The sequence below is a fragment of the Aristolochia californica genome, unplaced genomic scaffold, assembly GCF_029961685.1.
Source record: "Aristolochia californica isolate CCGP_79_NKW_82.1479 unplaced genomic scaffold, dmAriCali1.0.hap1 SCAF_13, whole genome shotgun sequence".
Lineage (NCBI taxonomy): Eukaryota > Viridiplantae > Streptophyta > Magnoliopsida > Piperales > Aristolochiaceae > Aristolochia > Aristolochia californica.
Window position 1 is genome coordinate 2,792,858 of NW_027181804.1, and position 17,109 is coordinate 2,809,966.

General features: G+C 36.2%; 1 protein-coding gene across 1 annotated transcript in view; it reads right to left on the bottom strand.

Annotated features, from left to right (window-relative positions):
- Window positions 1-252: 252 nt before the first annotated feature.
- Window positions 253-17,109, bottom strand: part of LOC137948092 (myosin-17-like) — a 42,828-nt gene continuing 25,971 nt past the window's right edge. Inside the window, exons 14-39 of the mRNA XM_068794037.1 lie at window positions 9,411-9,448; window positions 9,171-9,297; window positions 8,913-9,083; window positions 8,414-8,545; window positions 8,222-8,331; window positions 8,027-8,087; window positions 7,660-7,837; window positions 6,954-7,159; window positions 6,277-6,396; window positions 6,044-6,142; window positions 5,717-5,938; window positions 4,441-4,580; window positions 4,209-4,326; window positions 4,081-4,128; window positions 3,908-3,988; window positions 3,609-3,779; window positions 3,311-3,466; window positions 2,982-3,188; window positions 2,653-2,793; window positions 2,410-2,480; window positions 2,215-2,314; window positions 2,087-2,143; window positions 1,928-1,984; window positions 1,764-1,844; window positions 1,290-1,372; window positions 253-912 (exon numbers count right to left, since the gene is read on the bottom strand). Of these exons, the coding sequence (XP_068650138.1) occupies window positions 789-912; window positions 1,290-1,372; window positions 1,764-1,844; window positions 1,928-1,984; window positions 2,087-2,143; window positions 2,215-2,314; window positions 2,410-2,480; window positions 2,653-2,793; window positions 2,982-3,188; window positions 3,311-3,466; window positions 3,609-3,779; window positions 3,908-3,988; window positions 4,081-4,128; window positions 4,209-4,326; window positions 4,441-4,580; window positions 5,717-5,938; window positions 6,044-6,142; window positions 6,277-6,396; window positions 6,954-7,159; window positions 7,660-7,837; window positions 8,027-8,087; window positions 8,222-8,331; window positions 8,414-8,545; window positions 8,913-9,083; window positions 9,171-9,297; window positions 9,411-9,448 (3,099 nt within the window). The 3' untranslated portion in view covers window positions 253-788. The remainder of the gene's footprint in view (window positions 913-1,289; window positions 1,373-1,763; window positions 1,845-1,927; window positions 1,985-2,086; window positions 2,144-2,214; window positions 2,315-2,409; window positions 2,481-2,652; window positions 2,794-2,981; window positions 3,189-3,310; window positions 3,467-3,608; window positions 3,780-3,907; window positions 3,989-4,080; window positions 4,129-4,208; window positions 4,327-4,440; window positions 4,581-5,716; window positions 5,939-6,043; window positions 6,143-6,276; window positions 6,397-6,953; window positions 7,160-7,659; window positions 7,838-8,026; window positions 8,088-8,221; window positions 8,332-8,413; window positions 8,546-8,912; window positions 9,084-9,170; window positions 9,298-9,410; window positions 9,449-17,109) is intronic.

Consider the following 17,109-nt stretch of genomic DNA (forward strand, 5'->3'; position numbering starts at 1 on the left):
CAAAAAAGCTACAAAAGCATGAACTTTGATACGCATAACAGCAGGCAACAGATGGTGCCAGCGTTTTTATCAACGTAGAAAAATATATAAGATTCTTAACGTACACAGCTTTCAGTCAGAAGAGGTAAATAATTCTCAATAAACCCATAGAAATATAAAAAAAAATCCCAGTATTCCTTGCCGAGTGAATGTTGATCTCCATTTCCAGAAGCATCAAGAGGTTTAGAAACGAAAAATTCAGTCATGTACCACTTTACCAATACTACATTCTATTAGAAATATGCCTCCAGTGAAATAAATCTGTACATATTAAATACAAAGTCGCATACAACAAATATGTGAGCCTCTATGGGGTTTCAATACATCATTTGAATGGGTACAAAGGCAACTTTCAAAGGCAACCAGTAAAAGCAGAAAATTACTAACCAAATGGACTCGGTGCATTTCTTAGAAGGATCACTGAATCATACTTAAGGGCATATAACCTCTTAAACAATACAAGGCATATGTCCTCTAACACGACCTGTGTGCCCTAGGACACAAAACAAATCAATCAATCCAAATAAGGAATAAAATTCAAAACATGTATAACTAACCTTGGCTCCAGACCTTCTAATGAACGTGGAGGGAAAAATAAACAATACTACACAAGGAGATGCGAACATATGCACAAGTTGGGGAATGAAGAGATCTGACCCTAGGCCGAGATCATGACTTTTTGTTGTCCAGAAGAAGAATGATGGGAAGGTTCATTCTGAAAGTCGGCATGCTTCTTAGGTTCCGAGAAGTCATTCTGAACGTTGTAACAAGAATACAAAACCTGAATTTTCACGAATGAGCGGTGGAGGATCAATGTCAGAGACATCAATCTGTTGCATTGATTTGGAGATATCATCCACTGTAAATGGTATGCTGCATCAGAGGAGAAAGTAGGAATTAGACATAAAACAAGATGGAATAGTTAATGTATCATTTCACTGCAAAACATTCAAGATACAGAAGAAGCCACATAGCTAAATGATTTGTTGACGTCAGTTTGCTCTTTTAAACAGCCTCGATAATTTCCCTTTTACTGTAATAAAAAATGGTCTATAGAAATGTCTCTCTCTAATAGATCAAATACGTAGGACAAATAAGTGTGTGCATTTCTACAGAGCATCATAAAAAATGATCTATAGAAATGTCCCTCTCTAATAGATCAAATGACAAGGACCAATTATAGAGTGAGCACATTACTGAGGAAAGGCTGAATATATGAAACATATTGCTTGCTCCCATGGTATTCTTACCTGGAGTCGTCATCCAACAAGAAAGAACTACTGACAGCATTGTTGGAGTCCTCGGTCATCAGAATTCTCATATTTGATATAACCTGCCACAGATAATCTTTTCTTCTTAATCAATTACTGTAAGGCAGAGAACAATCAGAACCATCAAGAAATAAAGACATTTGGACAAAATAAAAAAATCTACCAAAAGTTTAACCTCTGATGAGACGTGAGCACGTTTCGGCTTCAGATACAAAATCATGATGCAGTAACCCTTTCAGGTTTAGCATACTTTAAACATTATAATTCACTTTTTTTTTTTTTTGCCTCTTCATAAGAGAAGTAAATACATATAGAAATTTTTTCCAAAGAAAAACATAATGAATCGAGACTTAGTCAGGGTAGAAGAAACATTTAGGCCAATGGAACTGAAGGCTAGCAAACCCAAACAACACACTAATATGTTAAGGATATAAAAAATAAGGATTCACTTACATCTGAAGAAACACTATGCGTGCCATACTTGTCATCCCAGTACATCGTACTTATCCTGTATAACTGCTGTATGCTGAGCACCTGAAAAAAGAGAGGAAATACTTAACAAGACCAAACTTGACTATGAACTGGAAGCAACTCCCATGCTGACTTGAGTCACATACCGGGCAAAGGTCCTTCGTTATTTCATTTAATGTCTTTTTGGGTTTTTGATGTATCACCTGGGATTGTTGGAGAAAAAGACAAGTTTAAACCAAAACACAAACAAATTTGGGGCATGAAAAAGAGAAGGATAAGATAAACTTAGAAGATAAGTGGTTTACCAGGAATCCAACTGCCTGCCTGATATGCTTCAACTCATCCCAAGCAGAACCTGCATACTGAATGAACAACAACTCTTAGTATACAGCATTTAATGAACATGTTAGAAAAATACAACACTGATAGTTACTTCTTCAGTTGCTTCATAGCACCACTGTTCTAACTCTGCCAATCCAGCCTTCACATACTCCCCATTACTAAAAGAGCAACATTCTCGCCGTAGAAGGAGACTGGGAAATGAAAGCATCAACAAATAACATTAGTTAAAAACTCCCTTGGTTGGAACTGACAGGAACTCTACAATAGAAAGAAATGGAAAACTAACCTGTTAAACAGTTGCACATTGATGAATGAGAATATCTGGGTGAAAATTTTGCGCACTAAGAATGGGGGAGCCTGAAAATTCAAGTGGGTTGATCAGAGAAGATGCAAATACTATTAAAATATACTATAAATAGGGCAGAACATGGACCTAAGCTTAGATGAAGAAAGATACTCCACACATCTAGGGGTAGCTAGAAGAAGATAATAATGTTAACAAGAGCAAAGAAAAAAAAAAATCCCTCACATAGTTGGCTTTCAATGTTTTCAAGTAATTATTGAGGCTCTTCACGATGCTCTGCCAATGTGCAATTAAAGCTTGCTGAGCCACAGCATTTGCATGTGAGCGAGACCCCTTCACTAAACTTGCACGGGACATCCGAGGAGCCTGCACCATAGTGAAAAGATGTAAAGGTTCCGAATAATAGACATTTGAACAATAGGAGATTCAAATATTATGTAAAAAAACATTTTTTGGCAAGTAATTTTATAAACAAAACGGAAAACTACAGATATAGAGGATGATAATGAACAATAAGAATAGTTGGAGATTGACCAAACAATAGATTCAAATACCTGGATGCACAAACCCAAGACAGGTGAAATTTCCTTCTTGAGGTTATCTCTTATCATTCCATAGATCTTTTCAAGAAAAGCTGTAAGTTGCTGCTTGAATAGCAGGGCTGGATACTTGGCTTCAACTTGCCTCAAATCATCCAGGCCACCAATTAGTCGACCATTTAGAAATGAAAGGCCGGCACTCTGGGGAGATGCTCGAAGTCCCTAAGGAAAAGCAGCAAATGAAGAAAGTCAGTAATAATGGAAGTACGTAGAATTAACTAACAACATTTTATTTTTTTCGAAATTGAATCAACTAACAACTTAATCAATGTTTTGTTGATTACTTGAGACATTCTCCCAAACAAAGATGCAGATGATGATCTCCGCCTTTGTGGAGTCATGGTAGCTGCACCACCAGCCTTCAGAGTACGTTGGAGAAGTAACAATAAGGTGGAAGAGTTTGACAACCAATATGACAGTACATCATTGTTCTCTTGGGCCTTCAGGTGAAAATGATAGATATACATTAGCAACATGTATACTTTGCAATAACGGAGATCAAATAAAAGGATCCGGCATTAGCAGAAGCTTCCAACAGAATGGAAAAAAAACAAATGCTTGGAATTGAAAATCTTGCAGTACCTCTATGGCTGATCCTATTGTCTGGATGATACGGTCAAAAACGCTGGTTCTTTCAACCTCAAATGATCTCCAGTGAAGAAGACATTTGTATATCAGACATGCAGCCATAGGCTTTCCTCCAGAGAATCCAAGGTCTTGAGAAATACACTTTATAAGCAAGTCCTGGTTTTCCTGTACCGGAAAGCATATGAAAAAATACAAGGAAAGAAGTTACAAATTCTGAACCATTAAATTGACCAGAAACCCAATCCTGAGTTACTGATTAATTAAGTCAAAGTAAAAAAACTTAAAATGCTTACCTGCTGCTTCTCATTGAGAGATTTTTGTGGCTTTTCTTCAGTTTCAAGCTCTTTTGGATTAGCTACAACTAGACTCAAGTCCTAAAATAGTTGGCACGCAAAGAAATATATTGTCTTTTAACTTTTTCCCACGAATGAGATAGCAGAAATACTACATGTCTAAGGCAACTTACCGGGGTTGCTTTTTCACCATTAAGTATAGCTCCATTCTCAGGAGTCCTCTGTGTATACAAAACGAACAAAATTAGTGTCCAAACACATGGTAAATGTTCATGGAGAAAGTATGGGAAAAGATCAGTACCTGTATAATAGTTGTTTTCTGCCTTGTAGCCAAAGCCTTCCCTGTTGGAGAAATGCTAAGAGCTTGTTGCCGAAGCACTTGATTTTCAGACTCCAGGTTGGAAAGTTTCTCCTCCAGCCTGAGTGACAGAAAAGGAAGTTTATTAAACACTTTACTCAAGTTTTTTTCTTTTTGAGGGAGCAGTGTTAGCTGTGAGAAAGATTTTCCTAGTTCACTGGATCACGATAATAACCTTTGCATAGAATCCTGAAGCTGGTCAACTGTTCGCTCCGCATCTTCAAGTTTTTGAACTAGTTCTCCATTTTTAACCTGACCTTCAGCATATGCATGCTTTGCCTCATTTGATGCCTTCTGCTCCACCAGTAACAAAGCCTGTACGGTTTAAACAAATTCATTAATGTCTAACTAAAAATCACTTGGCATTTGAAATGAGATACTAATTGTACTAGTTCTTTATTCACTCTGTCATTTTCCTGTCCAAAATGAGAATCAACTTAGTTAAAAGTTAAAAGAAAAAAAAAACTGAATGTTAGTTCATAATTAACAATCTAAACGTGCTTGTTGAAATAGCCACTCCTCAAATGCAATTGACTGTTCATATGAGAATTGAATCCAGGCTCAAGAATAAAAAAAATCAGTTCAAAATCGAAGAAGCAATTGGAGGATTCCAAGTTCTTTGCCTTATTATCACTTAATTTGCTATTTTAGATTTTGTCATACAAACTTATTTTGGAAAACAACCAAAGCCTCACTAAAAACACCTCCAACATTTATAAAAGAAGTAGGTTTCCACTTATGTAAGCTTCCTCTGTTTTAAAGGAAAAATGACTACTAAAGGCTGTTTGAGCAGCATGTTTTTCATCTAAATCTGCAAATGAAGAACATCACTCTGCCATTCTTGGACTTATTAACACTTAATTTGCTCTTTTATAAAAAAAAATAACAGTTAATTTGCTCTTTTTAATTTTGACATACAATCTTAATTTTGGAAAACAACCAAAAACTCACAAAAAACACCTCTACTACTATTATAAAAGAAGTATGTTTCCACTTATTTCAGCTTCCTCTGTTTTAAAATAAAATGACTACTTAAGGTTGTTTAAGCAACATTTTTTCCATCTAAACCTGCAAATGAAGAATATCACTCTGCCAATTATCGCATTACATACAGCAGATGGAAGAAATCAAAGAATTAACTTTACAAAGAATGTGTTAATACCTCCAAACTGTTCCTTCAAGTAGCAATAAACCCTAGCTTTTCTATTCTTACTTGTTATTATAGCAACAAAATACATGCAATTTTCACATAAAGATAATAACAGACTCTAAAATTTAATTTGCTTTTTCTTAGAATGAGAAGGATTTTACATCGTTCACTAGATGAAGGTGCAACCATGTTTTGACTTGATGTCAATTTTACATGGTTATACTTCCAAGAACTATGGAAAGCAAACCTGAGAAAAAAATGGTGCAATTAAGACATGATCCAAAACAGTCTTCAGCATTACCTTAAGATTTTCAACTTCAGAGGTCAGGGAATCGATTTTTTCCGTGTCCTGGATCAGGACAGGTGTTTCTTTGATCACAGGTGGTGCTTCTTCAATAGCTTTTCTAGCTGCCTCCCTTTCTTTAATCAACAGTGAATTAGCCTCTGCTACTTGCAGTTGCAAAGCATGTACAACATCCTGTAACTTAGCAATTTCTTGGGCTTTTGCCTCTTCCAAATCAACCTGGTTCCGAAAGTCAACCACAGCAATTGAAGAAAAACCAAGGATTGGAGACATAAGGACTAGACTGTTCACCACTACGAACAGTATTAAATTAACAGTAATTACCTTTAAACGTTTTTCTAATTGCAAACGCCAAGTAAGTTCTTCCACACGCTTTTCAAGCTTGTCCTTCGCTTCTTTAAGAGCACCAGTTTCTCTTGCAGCCTATACACATAGAGATATAAAGGTATCAACAAACAGATAACCTCTTGAGATAATTCAAATGGTAACCCTCAACTCAAAAAAGTCAAATGCTTTTCTAAATGGAAAAAAAATCAAACTAAGATATAGGAGCAAACCATTCTGAGCTTCCGAAGCTCTCTACGTGCAAGTCTCTGCCTCCAAGCACACTGGAAAGTGATAGTTGCCAGCTGCAGACGTTTGTAATATGAATAAGCTCTATGACCACGCCATTGAGCCTGCATTGTCACCAATAGAAGGATTTAATGATTCAACAATCAAACAGTAGCTTCAAAAATACTTTTTTTTCTAGAAAAGCTAATGAGAGGCTTCACAAATACTTATATTGAAAAAATGAAAATTGGTGAATCAATTTTCAGCTTATGTAGATATTTAATTTTTTTTTAGTGATTAGGATTTTTTACTTGGAATCTTAATTGAAGAGCTATGGTATAAACTATCGATTAATCAGTAACAGTGGGTGTACATGGTGAGCCAGATGCTCTAACAGAACCACATGAGCGGAACATAGATTTAGGTCACAGAACCAGAAGGTTTCTTGTAACTTTTCTTTAGGGCCATGAGAAAGAGGATTCTTGTAACACTAAATTTGCATAAACGTACGAAGTGACATTCTACTAACTTGTGTATTCAGACCCTACTCGTATAAGCTGTTAGAATAACCTTTTCAAAACATAATTATTTCGGCATTATAGTGCATCCATGTAATAAAATTGTGTGCAAGGTCATTTTGTCTTAGGAGATAGCAAAAGATTTTACTAGAATCAAAGGTTACCTGGAAGATGGTTGCAGCTTTAGTTTGCTTTCTGAACCGAAATTCGTTGCGAGCAGTCATTGCTCTTAAGCCAGTTTGCAAAGTAATGGCAGACAACCGTAAATTTGAGTAGGATTTTTGGGCAAGATGGCGGCGCAAATTTCTCTGAATCTTAACGGCCCCTGCTTCCCGTCTAAGATGCTCATACAGTTTGCAAGCAAGTCTCCCTACAAAATGGTAGCACTTGAGTTTTACTTTTCTGTTAAAACAGCAGTTTTTTCTCTCTCAATCCCTCTGAAGCCACAGAACAGCCTCCAAATAATATTTTCAGTCATACTGTCTTATCATTTTCTGATTCTCTCAGAGCAGTATTACCTGATCCTCTCATCAGTGTCACATATTATCAGAACAAACTTTTTACTGACACTACTTTTTCCTTGTGTGTCCCATATAACACTAAGACAAATTAAGTTGTATTTATAATATTACTTTTGACATTATTTTTCTTCTTGTGGACTCTCTTGTCATGCTTCCTACCTTCTATTAGTAGTTTATCAAGTAACCACAGCAGCACCAAAAGGAGCCTTTGATGCATGGGCCACTTGTTCAATTACAACAGATCAGACGGATATTTTGGTTTCATAAAAGGTTTTTGTAGTTACATGACACAAGCACCTCACTAAAACGTACTTCATAAAAGGGAACAACAATCAACAGTCTTGAATACCTCTCCAACGAGATTGCAAATGAGTGGCAGCCTTGCGCAGGAGGAGGAACTCCTTCCGAGCAATATATGTACGGATTTGTCTTTGAATAGTTCTGGCAGCCCTTCCCAGCACCTCTGCTCTTCTTGCATCCAACTCAGCCATCTGTCCAGCTCTCAAGAAGACCTTCATTTTCCCAATCTATTAAAGCCAACACAGACAATAAAAAAGCGTGAAATTGATGAATAGTATGCACAGTAACTCTTTCTAGCTTTTTTCCCCTCTGAAATAAACTTGTTCCTGTTTCTTCTTTTCTTCCCCTGAGATAAAATCCTTTCCTCCTTTAGGTGCACCAAAAGCATCAGAAATGTGTGCAAAGATTATAATTACCTGATAACCTTCCAAACCCATTTTATCAAGAATCTTTTGGCATGCCACCTTCTCATCGAAACTGCAAGTACCACGAACATCAGATATATAGGTTCAACATTTAAATATGGAGTCCATGTTCTCAATCAAAGGTTTGAATGCACCACATATACACACAGGCATGGTTGTCCAAAAAAGCAAAATTTTAAGACATACTTTCCCTCCAGAACCTCTGGAGCAAGGACACCAAAACGGTGAAGAAACTCATAAAATGTTCGTCGAGTTGGGTATCCGGCACAGCTTATCCTGATTGCCTCAAGAACACCCTGCAGACATAAAATAATGAAAACATTGGTCAACAAGGATAAAGTTGATTAATTTTGATACAACTCTTTACAGTTAACTTACACCACAACGCAATTGTTGGATAATGTTGAAGTTCTCAAATATAGCAGGCTTGAGAACATTGTTAGGCTTCACACATCTGATGTAATGAGGCTCCGTTGAACTCAAGGTCTCCATCAGAGATTGGAGTTGTTGCTGCAATATAATTTTTTTAGTATATCAAAATTCATGAAAAGATACTGTAATCAAAAGGTCCATATCAAGAACAAAAGGATCACCCACTCATTTAAAGCAAAATCATAACAGAGAACCTGCCATTTCTCAAAAAAAAAAAAAAAAAAAGAGCAAGAAGTCACCATAGATGACATTACAGTAACATGACAAAGCCGATTATAAACAGATACCCAATCCTTTTATAAAATAAGTGCAAAATTTCAACAGGCTGTACATGGTTTAAAACAATCACTCAGACTTTTTTCATATTACATACAAATAGAAACAGGACCTAAGTAGCCCCAACCAATGAATAAAATTTATTTTGTCCTAAAAACAATGGATATACCTTAAAACGTGACCCAATGGAAGAAAATTTGGTAGCCTTGGAGGCCTCCACAGCAAGTGGAGGAATCAGGCCTGCCACAAAGGAGCACTTGGAAGCAGTCAGTAAATCTTGATGTTCTGCCACAACATAGTCTTTGTTTTTGTCAAGGAATTGATCCGCTTGATATGACACCTGTAGATAATATAGAGATTGTACTGCAACCATTAAGGACTAATGGCATAAAATATAAAGCAATGAACAGAAAAGACTTGTCCATACCTCACCAGCATAGTGACAAATGGTAAAGTCAGTACGTGAAAGCTTTGGTTTACTAAATCGTTTATTATTCTTAAATGTTTGATACAATTTCTGAGCAAATGTTTCATGTGTTGACCTGGGAAACATGCTGTAAGAGGCAGGCAGGCATGTCAGAGGATGTTTAACAGGAGAAATAAAGCAGTCAAAAGAATTCTACTAGAAGCAACAGAGGCATAGGCCAACAGCAGTATAGGAGCCTACCAAGCTTCATCAAGAAGTGAAATAATTCCTCCAGGTTTCTGCACGAAGAGAAGAGATGCCAATGTTTGAGTAAATGAAAATGGAAAAAAAGGGTAACTTCATCTAAGACACAATAATAAGTGGTAAAATTGATGAAAAGGATATGATAATAACACTTCTTAAATTTTTAGATTCTATGGTGATGAAGATTAGTTCTTTGAGGCCATATCTGGTCCAACTTGTTTGTTATTTTTACAATTCTACTGTTGCAATCTCCTTCTAATTTTATTATCGTGGTGTTTATTTTATCTACCGTCAGCCACCCATAACCTTTTTACTCTGTCTACCTTTCAACTACCATCTCCTTTTTGGAATCTTGTTAGGCCAATCCTTTATAAAATTGCTTGGGTTGGTTCTTTTTTTATTATTTATGGGTGTTTTGTAAGTCCATTGTGACTTTTTTACTAGTGCCCTTAAGTGGGTTTGTTTTATCACCGTCATTTGAGTGACAGTCATTACATTGTTTGGAGATTATTATCACAATTTTATGCTTGAAACCTTTGTGTAGGTTTCGACTTCTTTTATTTTATCACCCAAAACAGGTTGAGTACTTATCCTTGGGACACCTTGATGGAGGAGATAATTATTACAATTATTTTTTTTGTTTTAAGCTGGTATCATTACCATTACCTCCCAGCTTGAGGGGGAGAATAAAAGAAGAAATATGAAAGACAAGGTAGGTGATAGAATCTATCATGAAGAATTCACGTGTTGTGGTCATCATATTTCATGTGACCAGAATATCTAAGTTAAGGGAGTGTAATTTGAAAAACATTTTCAGCCAAAGAAGATTGAAGACCAAAAATCTATTTCCTTGCAAGCTGAATTTATAAACTCCAGCTTGTTTGAAGAGCAGGAATGGAAGAGTCTTACATGACTGTTATTACAAGAAGTCTCACAGGACAATAATTAATATGGCAAAATCTTATAGGAGTCTCACAAGAAGAAGTCTCATACAAGTGTCTCACCTAAAAAACGTTTTAGTTATTTTAGTCTTCTATTTATGTTCAATTGTTTAATTATTCTAGGAATTATTTTTGGAAGTTAAGACTTTGGGTGTAACTGGGACATGAGTGGTTTAATTGTAATTACTTCTACTTATTTTCTCTATCATAAATAGAGGCTCATTATACTCAGTTATAACCAAGTCAGTGAATTATTATTTCTTCTCCAGAAATTCAACAATAACAAGTAGGGCAACTAACAAGGGAGAAAGAGGAGGAAGCAAGACAACTTCTTATCCAATTCCCCTAGCTATATTTGAAACCCATCTTGTTAATGTAATCAAGGAAAAGCTAGCAAACCAGATTAAAGATTGTTAAAATTAAGGGTATTTTAGTAATTTTCACATGTGGAGATAAAAGGGTCCAGAATAGAGAATCTAAAAAGAGGTGCTTAATGTGTAAATTCTGTGAGTTTAGGAAGATGTTTTATATACACGTGTATAAATTCTTAAGTTAGGGGCTTTTTGGTCTTTTTTGGAAAAAAAAAAACTCAAGTGGGAAATAAAACCTGATGGGGGATCAATTTCTTTCCCATCCAGCAGGCTATATGACAGCCCTTTCTGCCCCATTCTTCCTCTTTTCTTTCAATTTCTCTTCTATTTTACTTTCTTACATGGTATCAGAATGATTCGATCCATAAATTCAAGCCTAAAGTCGAATTTTTCTCTTCCTAAAAGATGTGAGTTCTTCCGCGATAAGGATTTCCCAATTATATTTTGTTAATTGAAGTCAAATGTCAGTTTTTTATTCTTCTTTGTGCCTTATCCTAAGGGTTAATGGCATGTGTTGCTACTTGAAGTAGTTATGGTGCACTATTGTGATCCTACGACAGCCCTTTCTCATCCATTCTTCCTCTTTTCTTATCATTTCTCTTCAATTTCTTTCCTATTTTACTTTCTTACATGGTATCTGTTGAATTTTTGGAAAAGAGAAAAATTTCATTAACTTGTTGTAATCTGAGTACATAAGCCACTATTTATAATAGAGGAAAGAAATGAAATCCAATTAAAATTAAAGTAACCTTGTCCCAATTACACCCAAAGTCAAACACTAAAAGATGATCCTATCTGTTAAGTTGTGGACCCTAATTAACACCCTACGTTGAGTTGGTCGCGGTTACCCTAATTTTCTCTTCATAATTGAGGGGCACCGCTATTAGGGTTTTAATCATCTTAATCCGAGGAGCATCTCGAGTTGCAGCCCGAGAGGTTAGAGAGAAACACCTGTAAGTATGCAATTTCTCTTGCAAACTACTTCATCTTCATAGTGGATTACTGCAACGGCAGAAGACAGACGTAGTCTCACCTTGAGGCGAACCTGTATAAATCTTGTTGTTTGTTTCCGTGCTTGTTTTTTTCTTTCTTTCGCGATTATTATTATTGTTCTCGTTAGTTTGGAATTAGGGCGTTTAAATCCTAACACTAGCATAATTAAACAACTTTTTTTAAATGATGTATATATATTAACAGAGAAAAATTACAAAGGGAGAGGGAACAAATCCCTAACAACAAGAGATTGAAGAGTTGCTCCCTACTTGGCCAACACATCTGTTGCCGAATTTGCAGATCTTGAAATGTGAGACCAAATATAAGAGAAGAGTGAGGCAATTTCTAGAATCTCCCGAAAAATGTCCTAATGGCGCCATGGGGGAGAGGATGCACAATTGCACCAACCAATAACCACCTTCGAGTCCCCTTCAATGTGGAGCGGGCCACTACAATTGTCTTTGAATACAAAGCCCGTTGAGGAGGCCAGGAAGCTCAGCCGACATTGAGTCAGAAATGCCTACTGGGCCAGCATAAGAGAAACACTTATTACCGGAGGGATCCGAGATAACTCCCCCAAAGCCAGCAATCCCAGGATAACATAATTAAACAACTCAACTTAAATAGAAGATTAACATAAACACCTTTAAACTGAGACTCTTGTAAGACTCTACCATATTAATTTTGGCTCTGTAAGACTTCTTACTGTGAGAGTCACGTAAGAGCCTTCCATATCTTCTCTTCAACAATATCAAAACAATTCGATCCATAAATTCAAGCCTGAAGTTGAATTTTTCTCTTCCTAAAAGATGTGAGTTCTTCCATGACAAGGAATTCTCAATTATATTCTATTGATTGAAATCAAAGGTCAGTTTTTTATTCTTCTTTGTGCTTTATCCTAAGGGTTAATGGCTTGTGTTGCTACCTGAAGTAGTTACGGTGTGATATTGTGATCCTACAAGGATCTTATGAAGTTTTGAAGGGCAATATGGGGACATAATGCCTGCATCACCCAGCTCGGGACACAAGTTTGCCTATGGAAACTTCACAAGGCCTCTTATAATTGATGAAATTTCATCCTCAATTTTTTACACTATTATTAGAAGAAGTTATTGAGTATCAAAAGGTTTTTTTTGTAAACCCTAATTCAGTATTTCAAAGTGTGGGGCTCACAGGTATTGCACATACCTATTTTTCACTATAAAAGGTGTTTATTACAAGTGTTAGGTCTTTTTGGCTTCGTATTACTGCTATTATTGTGGTTATAAGGAGGAATTATTATGGCTGATTCTGGAGAGGTTATTACTCCTAGGAATACTAATCTTGCAGAAAACAAGGATTATGTTCAAATAATGGCTGTTATACTAGATGGGGCTAACTATCTGAATTGGTCTTGAGCCACCAAGAAATTTCTTATAGCAAAAAGGAATGCTAAGTATAAGGGAGGATCCTCCTAATCACATAACTGAAGATTGAGAAGCAAAGAATCATCAAGTTCAAACCTGAATGTTAAATTCTACGCAGTCTCATGTTAGTAATCAAGTTATCAATTGTGACACTGCAACATATATGTAGAAGATTCCTGAATCTATTTTTTACCAGGAAAGCAACTTGTCTCCGGTATACGAGGTGTATGTAAAGTCCGTAAGTAGGAACAGAGGTGACAAAAAAATTACAAAATATTTTACTAGGATGCGTAGGGTAATGGAGGAGTTAGCAGTGCTTCACCCCTTCACTGCAGATTTTGAATTACGTGCGAAGGAAGGTCAAATACAAGTTGCCAGGTTTTGGATGGATTAGGACCAGAATATGAGGCCCGATGAGCATAGATGTTAGAAGATGATGATGTCCCTATTGTGAAAAAACTTATAAAAGAGTAATTAGATCAAAAAGTGCAATTGTGTCTAGAACTAGTCGAGACATTAAGGCCTCAGATGCTGCATCCCTTTACCTGTCTTTTATTCCCACTAGATTTGAAACAGCCAGGGGAAGAGGGGGAGGTAGAGGACAAGGAAATGATAGTGGAGGAAGAGATCATGGACGAGGTGATAGAAAATGTGTTCATTGTGGACAGTCCAACCATAATTTTGATAAATGTTGGGATAAGTTTGGAAAATCAGCATGGACCACCCCCATGTTCGTTAAGTTGATCAACTCGGAGATGTCTTCACTAAAGCATTAGGAAAGCGTGAATTTATAAACTTTTGTGACAAGCTGGGTCTCATGGATATATATGCTTCTGTTTGAGGGGGAGTAAGAAAATCAACTCAAGGGTATTTTGGCCATTTTACATGATCAGATATTTTATATTATGGCACTATCTTGTTCAACATGTTTGATTTAGTCTTTGTACAAATTTTTATATTCATAGGAAGAGGACTTATAAGGGAACACATGTTCTCTATGTAAGAGGGGCATTTTGTTATTTTTGTAATTTATGACTTAAAACCTAATAAATAGAATTGGGAGTCATGCACAATCCCCAATGCAGCTCAATCAGAGCTTGTGCCACTTTTCTTACCACTTTCTCACTCTCCCTCCTCTCTTTCGCTCTGGATTTTTCATACTTTTCACACAATTTATGGAATCTCCAAGCAAAATTCATCTTGAAGCTGCACAAAAAAAATTATTGTATTTGAAGGGAGCTCTAGGAAAAGGTCTATTGCATACTCCATATGATCATCTCAAGGTTGAAGGATATTCATATACAAATTATATTGGCTCTAAACTTGACAAGAAGTCCACCATTGGTTACTGTGTTTTTATTGGAAGGAATTTTATTAGTTGGAAAAGACAAAAACAAAGTGTAATGGCGCAGTCTAATGCTGAAGCAGAATACAAATCCATGGCTCATACTAGTAGTGAACTCATGTGGATACAATTAGTGTTAAAAGAGTTAAAACTTACTTCGGAAAGGTGTTCGTAAAGGTACCCGTCGTCCTTTATCTTTTTTTATTTTTTATAAAGATGTATAATTAACAATAGAAAAATTACAAAGGAGAAGGGAGAAGATCCCTAACAACAAGCAATTGCAGGGTTGCTCCCTGCTTGGCAAGCACATATGCTACCGAATTATCGGATCTCAGAATGTGAGACCAAATACAAGAAAATAAGGAGGCAATTTCTAGAATCTCCCGAAAGACGTCCCAATGGCACCACGGGGGAGGGGATGCACACTCACATTAACTAATGACCACCTTTGAGTCCCCTTCAATGTGAAGGAGACCGTTGCACTAGAAAGTTTGCTTTGTCCATCTCCACTTGCACTACCATAAGTTTAGGGCAATCACTCTTTCGATCAACCTCATTGGAAGAATACTATGGATGTTAAAATGGAAGCATTAACAGATAGAAGGACTTGGGAGTTATGTGACTTACCTCCAGGTGTTGTTGTAGTTGAATGACGATGGGTCTATACTATTAAATATAACTCAGATGGATCAATTGAATGGTATAAGGCTCTTCTTATTGCAAAACAGTATACACAAACATTAGGGGTGGATGTTTTTTTAGACTTTTTCTCCAGTTGCTCGCATATCCTCTGTTCATATACTTATTTCTATTGCAGTCCATCATAGTTGGTCTCTATTCCAACTAGATATTAAAAACACCTTCTTATACCTTGGGGAAGAAGTCTATATGGAGCAACCCCCAGGGTATGTTGCTCAGGAGGAGACACATAATGTATGTCGACTAAAGAAGGTTATTTATGGCTTAAAACAGAGTCTGCGAGCTTGGTTTGAAAATTTTAGCCAAGTGGTTATATCCATGGGATTTCGTAGAAGTCATTGTGATCACTCATTATTTATTTTGAAATGATCATCTGGAATTATTATCTTACTGGTATATGTAGATGATATCATTTCATCTAGGAGTAACAGATCATGTATTGAAACAGTTAAATCCCAGTTGGCGAATCACTTTCAGACTAAGGATTTGGGTCAGTTGAAATATTTTCTACGTATTGAGGTAGCAAGAAGCAAAGAAGGAACAACACTGACTTAGAAAAAATATGTTACTGAAATGTTTCAAGAATATAGTCTTCTGGGGGCTAAACCTGCGGATACACCTATGGAAGTAGGAGTTGATCTTCATGATGATCAAAGTCCAAAACAAAAAGATAAAACAATGTATTGAAGGGTAGTAGACAAACTCATCTATGCTACTGTTACTAGACCAAATATTTCATTTGCAGTGAGTGTAGTGAGCCAGTTCATGGAGCATCTACGTAAAATTCACCTAGAGATTGCACAAAGAATCTTGAGATATTTAAAGGGAGCACCAAGAAAAGGTCTCCTTTTCAAACCAAATAATCACTTGAAAATTGAAGTTTTCTCTTGTGCTGATTATGCAGGCTCCAAGCTTGACAGAAAATCAACCACTGGATAATGTGTATTTTTTGAAGGAAATTTAGTCAACTAAAAAAGTAAAAAACAGAATGTTGTTGCTCAGTACAATGCAAAAGCAGAATATAGAACAATGACCCACACTGTCAGTGAGCTAATGTGGATAAAATCTGTTGTCCAGAAGTTTGGCCTCGATCAACAGAATCCTATGACTATGTATTGTGATAACCAGGCAACAATCTTCATTGCAAATAATCCAGCCTATCATGAAAGAACAAAACATATAGAGGTAGACTGTCTCTTCATCCGAGATGTGGTAATGAAGAAAGAAGTAACTACTCCGTATGTTTGACCTGGTGATCAACTCGGTGATATCCTAACTAAAGCACTGGGAAAGCGTGAATTCCTGAATTTTTGCAACAAGCTAGGATTGTTTGACATATACTCTTCAGTTTGAGGGGGAATGTTGAAAAACAAGAACATGGGCATTTTGGTCGTTTTACCTTGTCATTATTTATATTTCTTGATGTAATCTTACTTTACATGTCAAACTATGTCAACAGACCAATTTTCATGTAAAGGGGATGTGTAGAATTTCATTTCTCAATTTCTGTTTTCCAAGCTCTCTCCTTCTCATTCTCTCTCTTTAACCTTTACTTTTTGGAAGCTTAAAACAAACATTAGGTATCAATATTCAAGAAATGACAAATGTTAAATATTTTAAGGTTATGGTTATGTCCTGAGCATAGTCAAAGATAATCTTCAAATTCCTTATAGAAAAGGCATTGGGAGAATAAAGAATGCAGACCATCATAGGAAAAGAACTGATTCTGTTTCTACAACTATTATATAAATAATAAATTACTAGAAACATCAATTTTTTTTTTTTTTTTTGTAAAGATGCTGATTTTTATTAAGAGAAAGCACAAACGAGTATAGAAACATCAATTTTGGCCATCACCATCCAGGAGATATATACATTCCACTGGAGTGTTTTACATATCCATTTGTAGACTCTAAATATTCCTACTGATGGAAGGTCAAA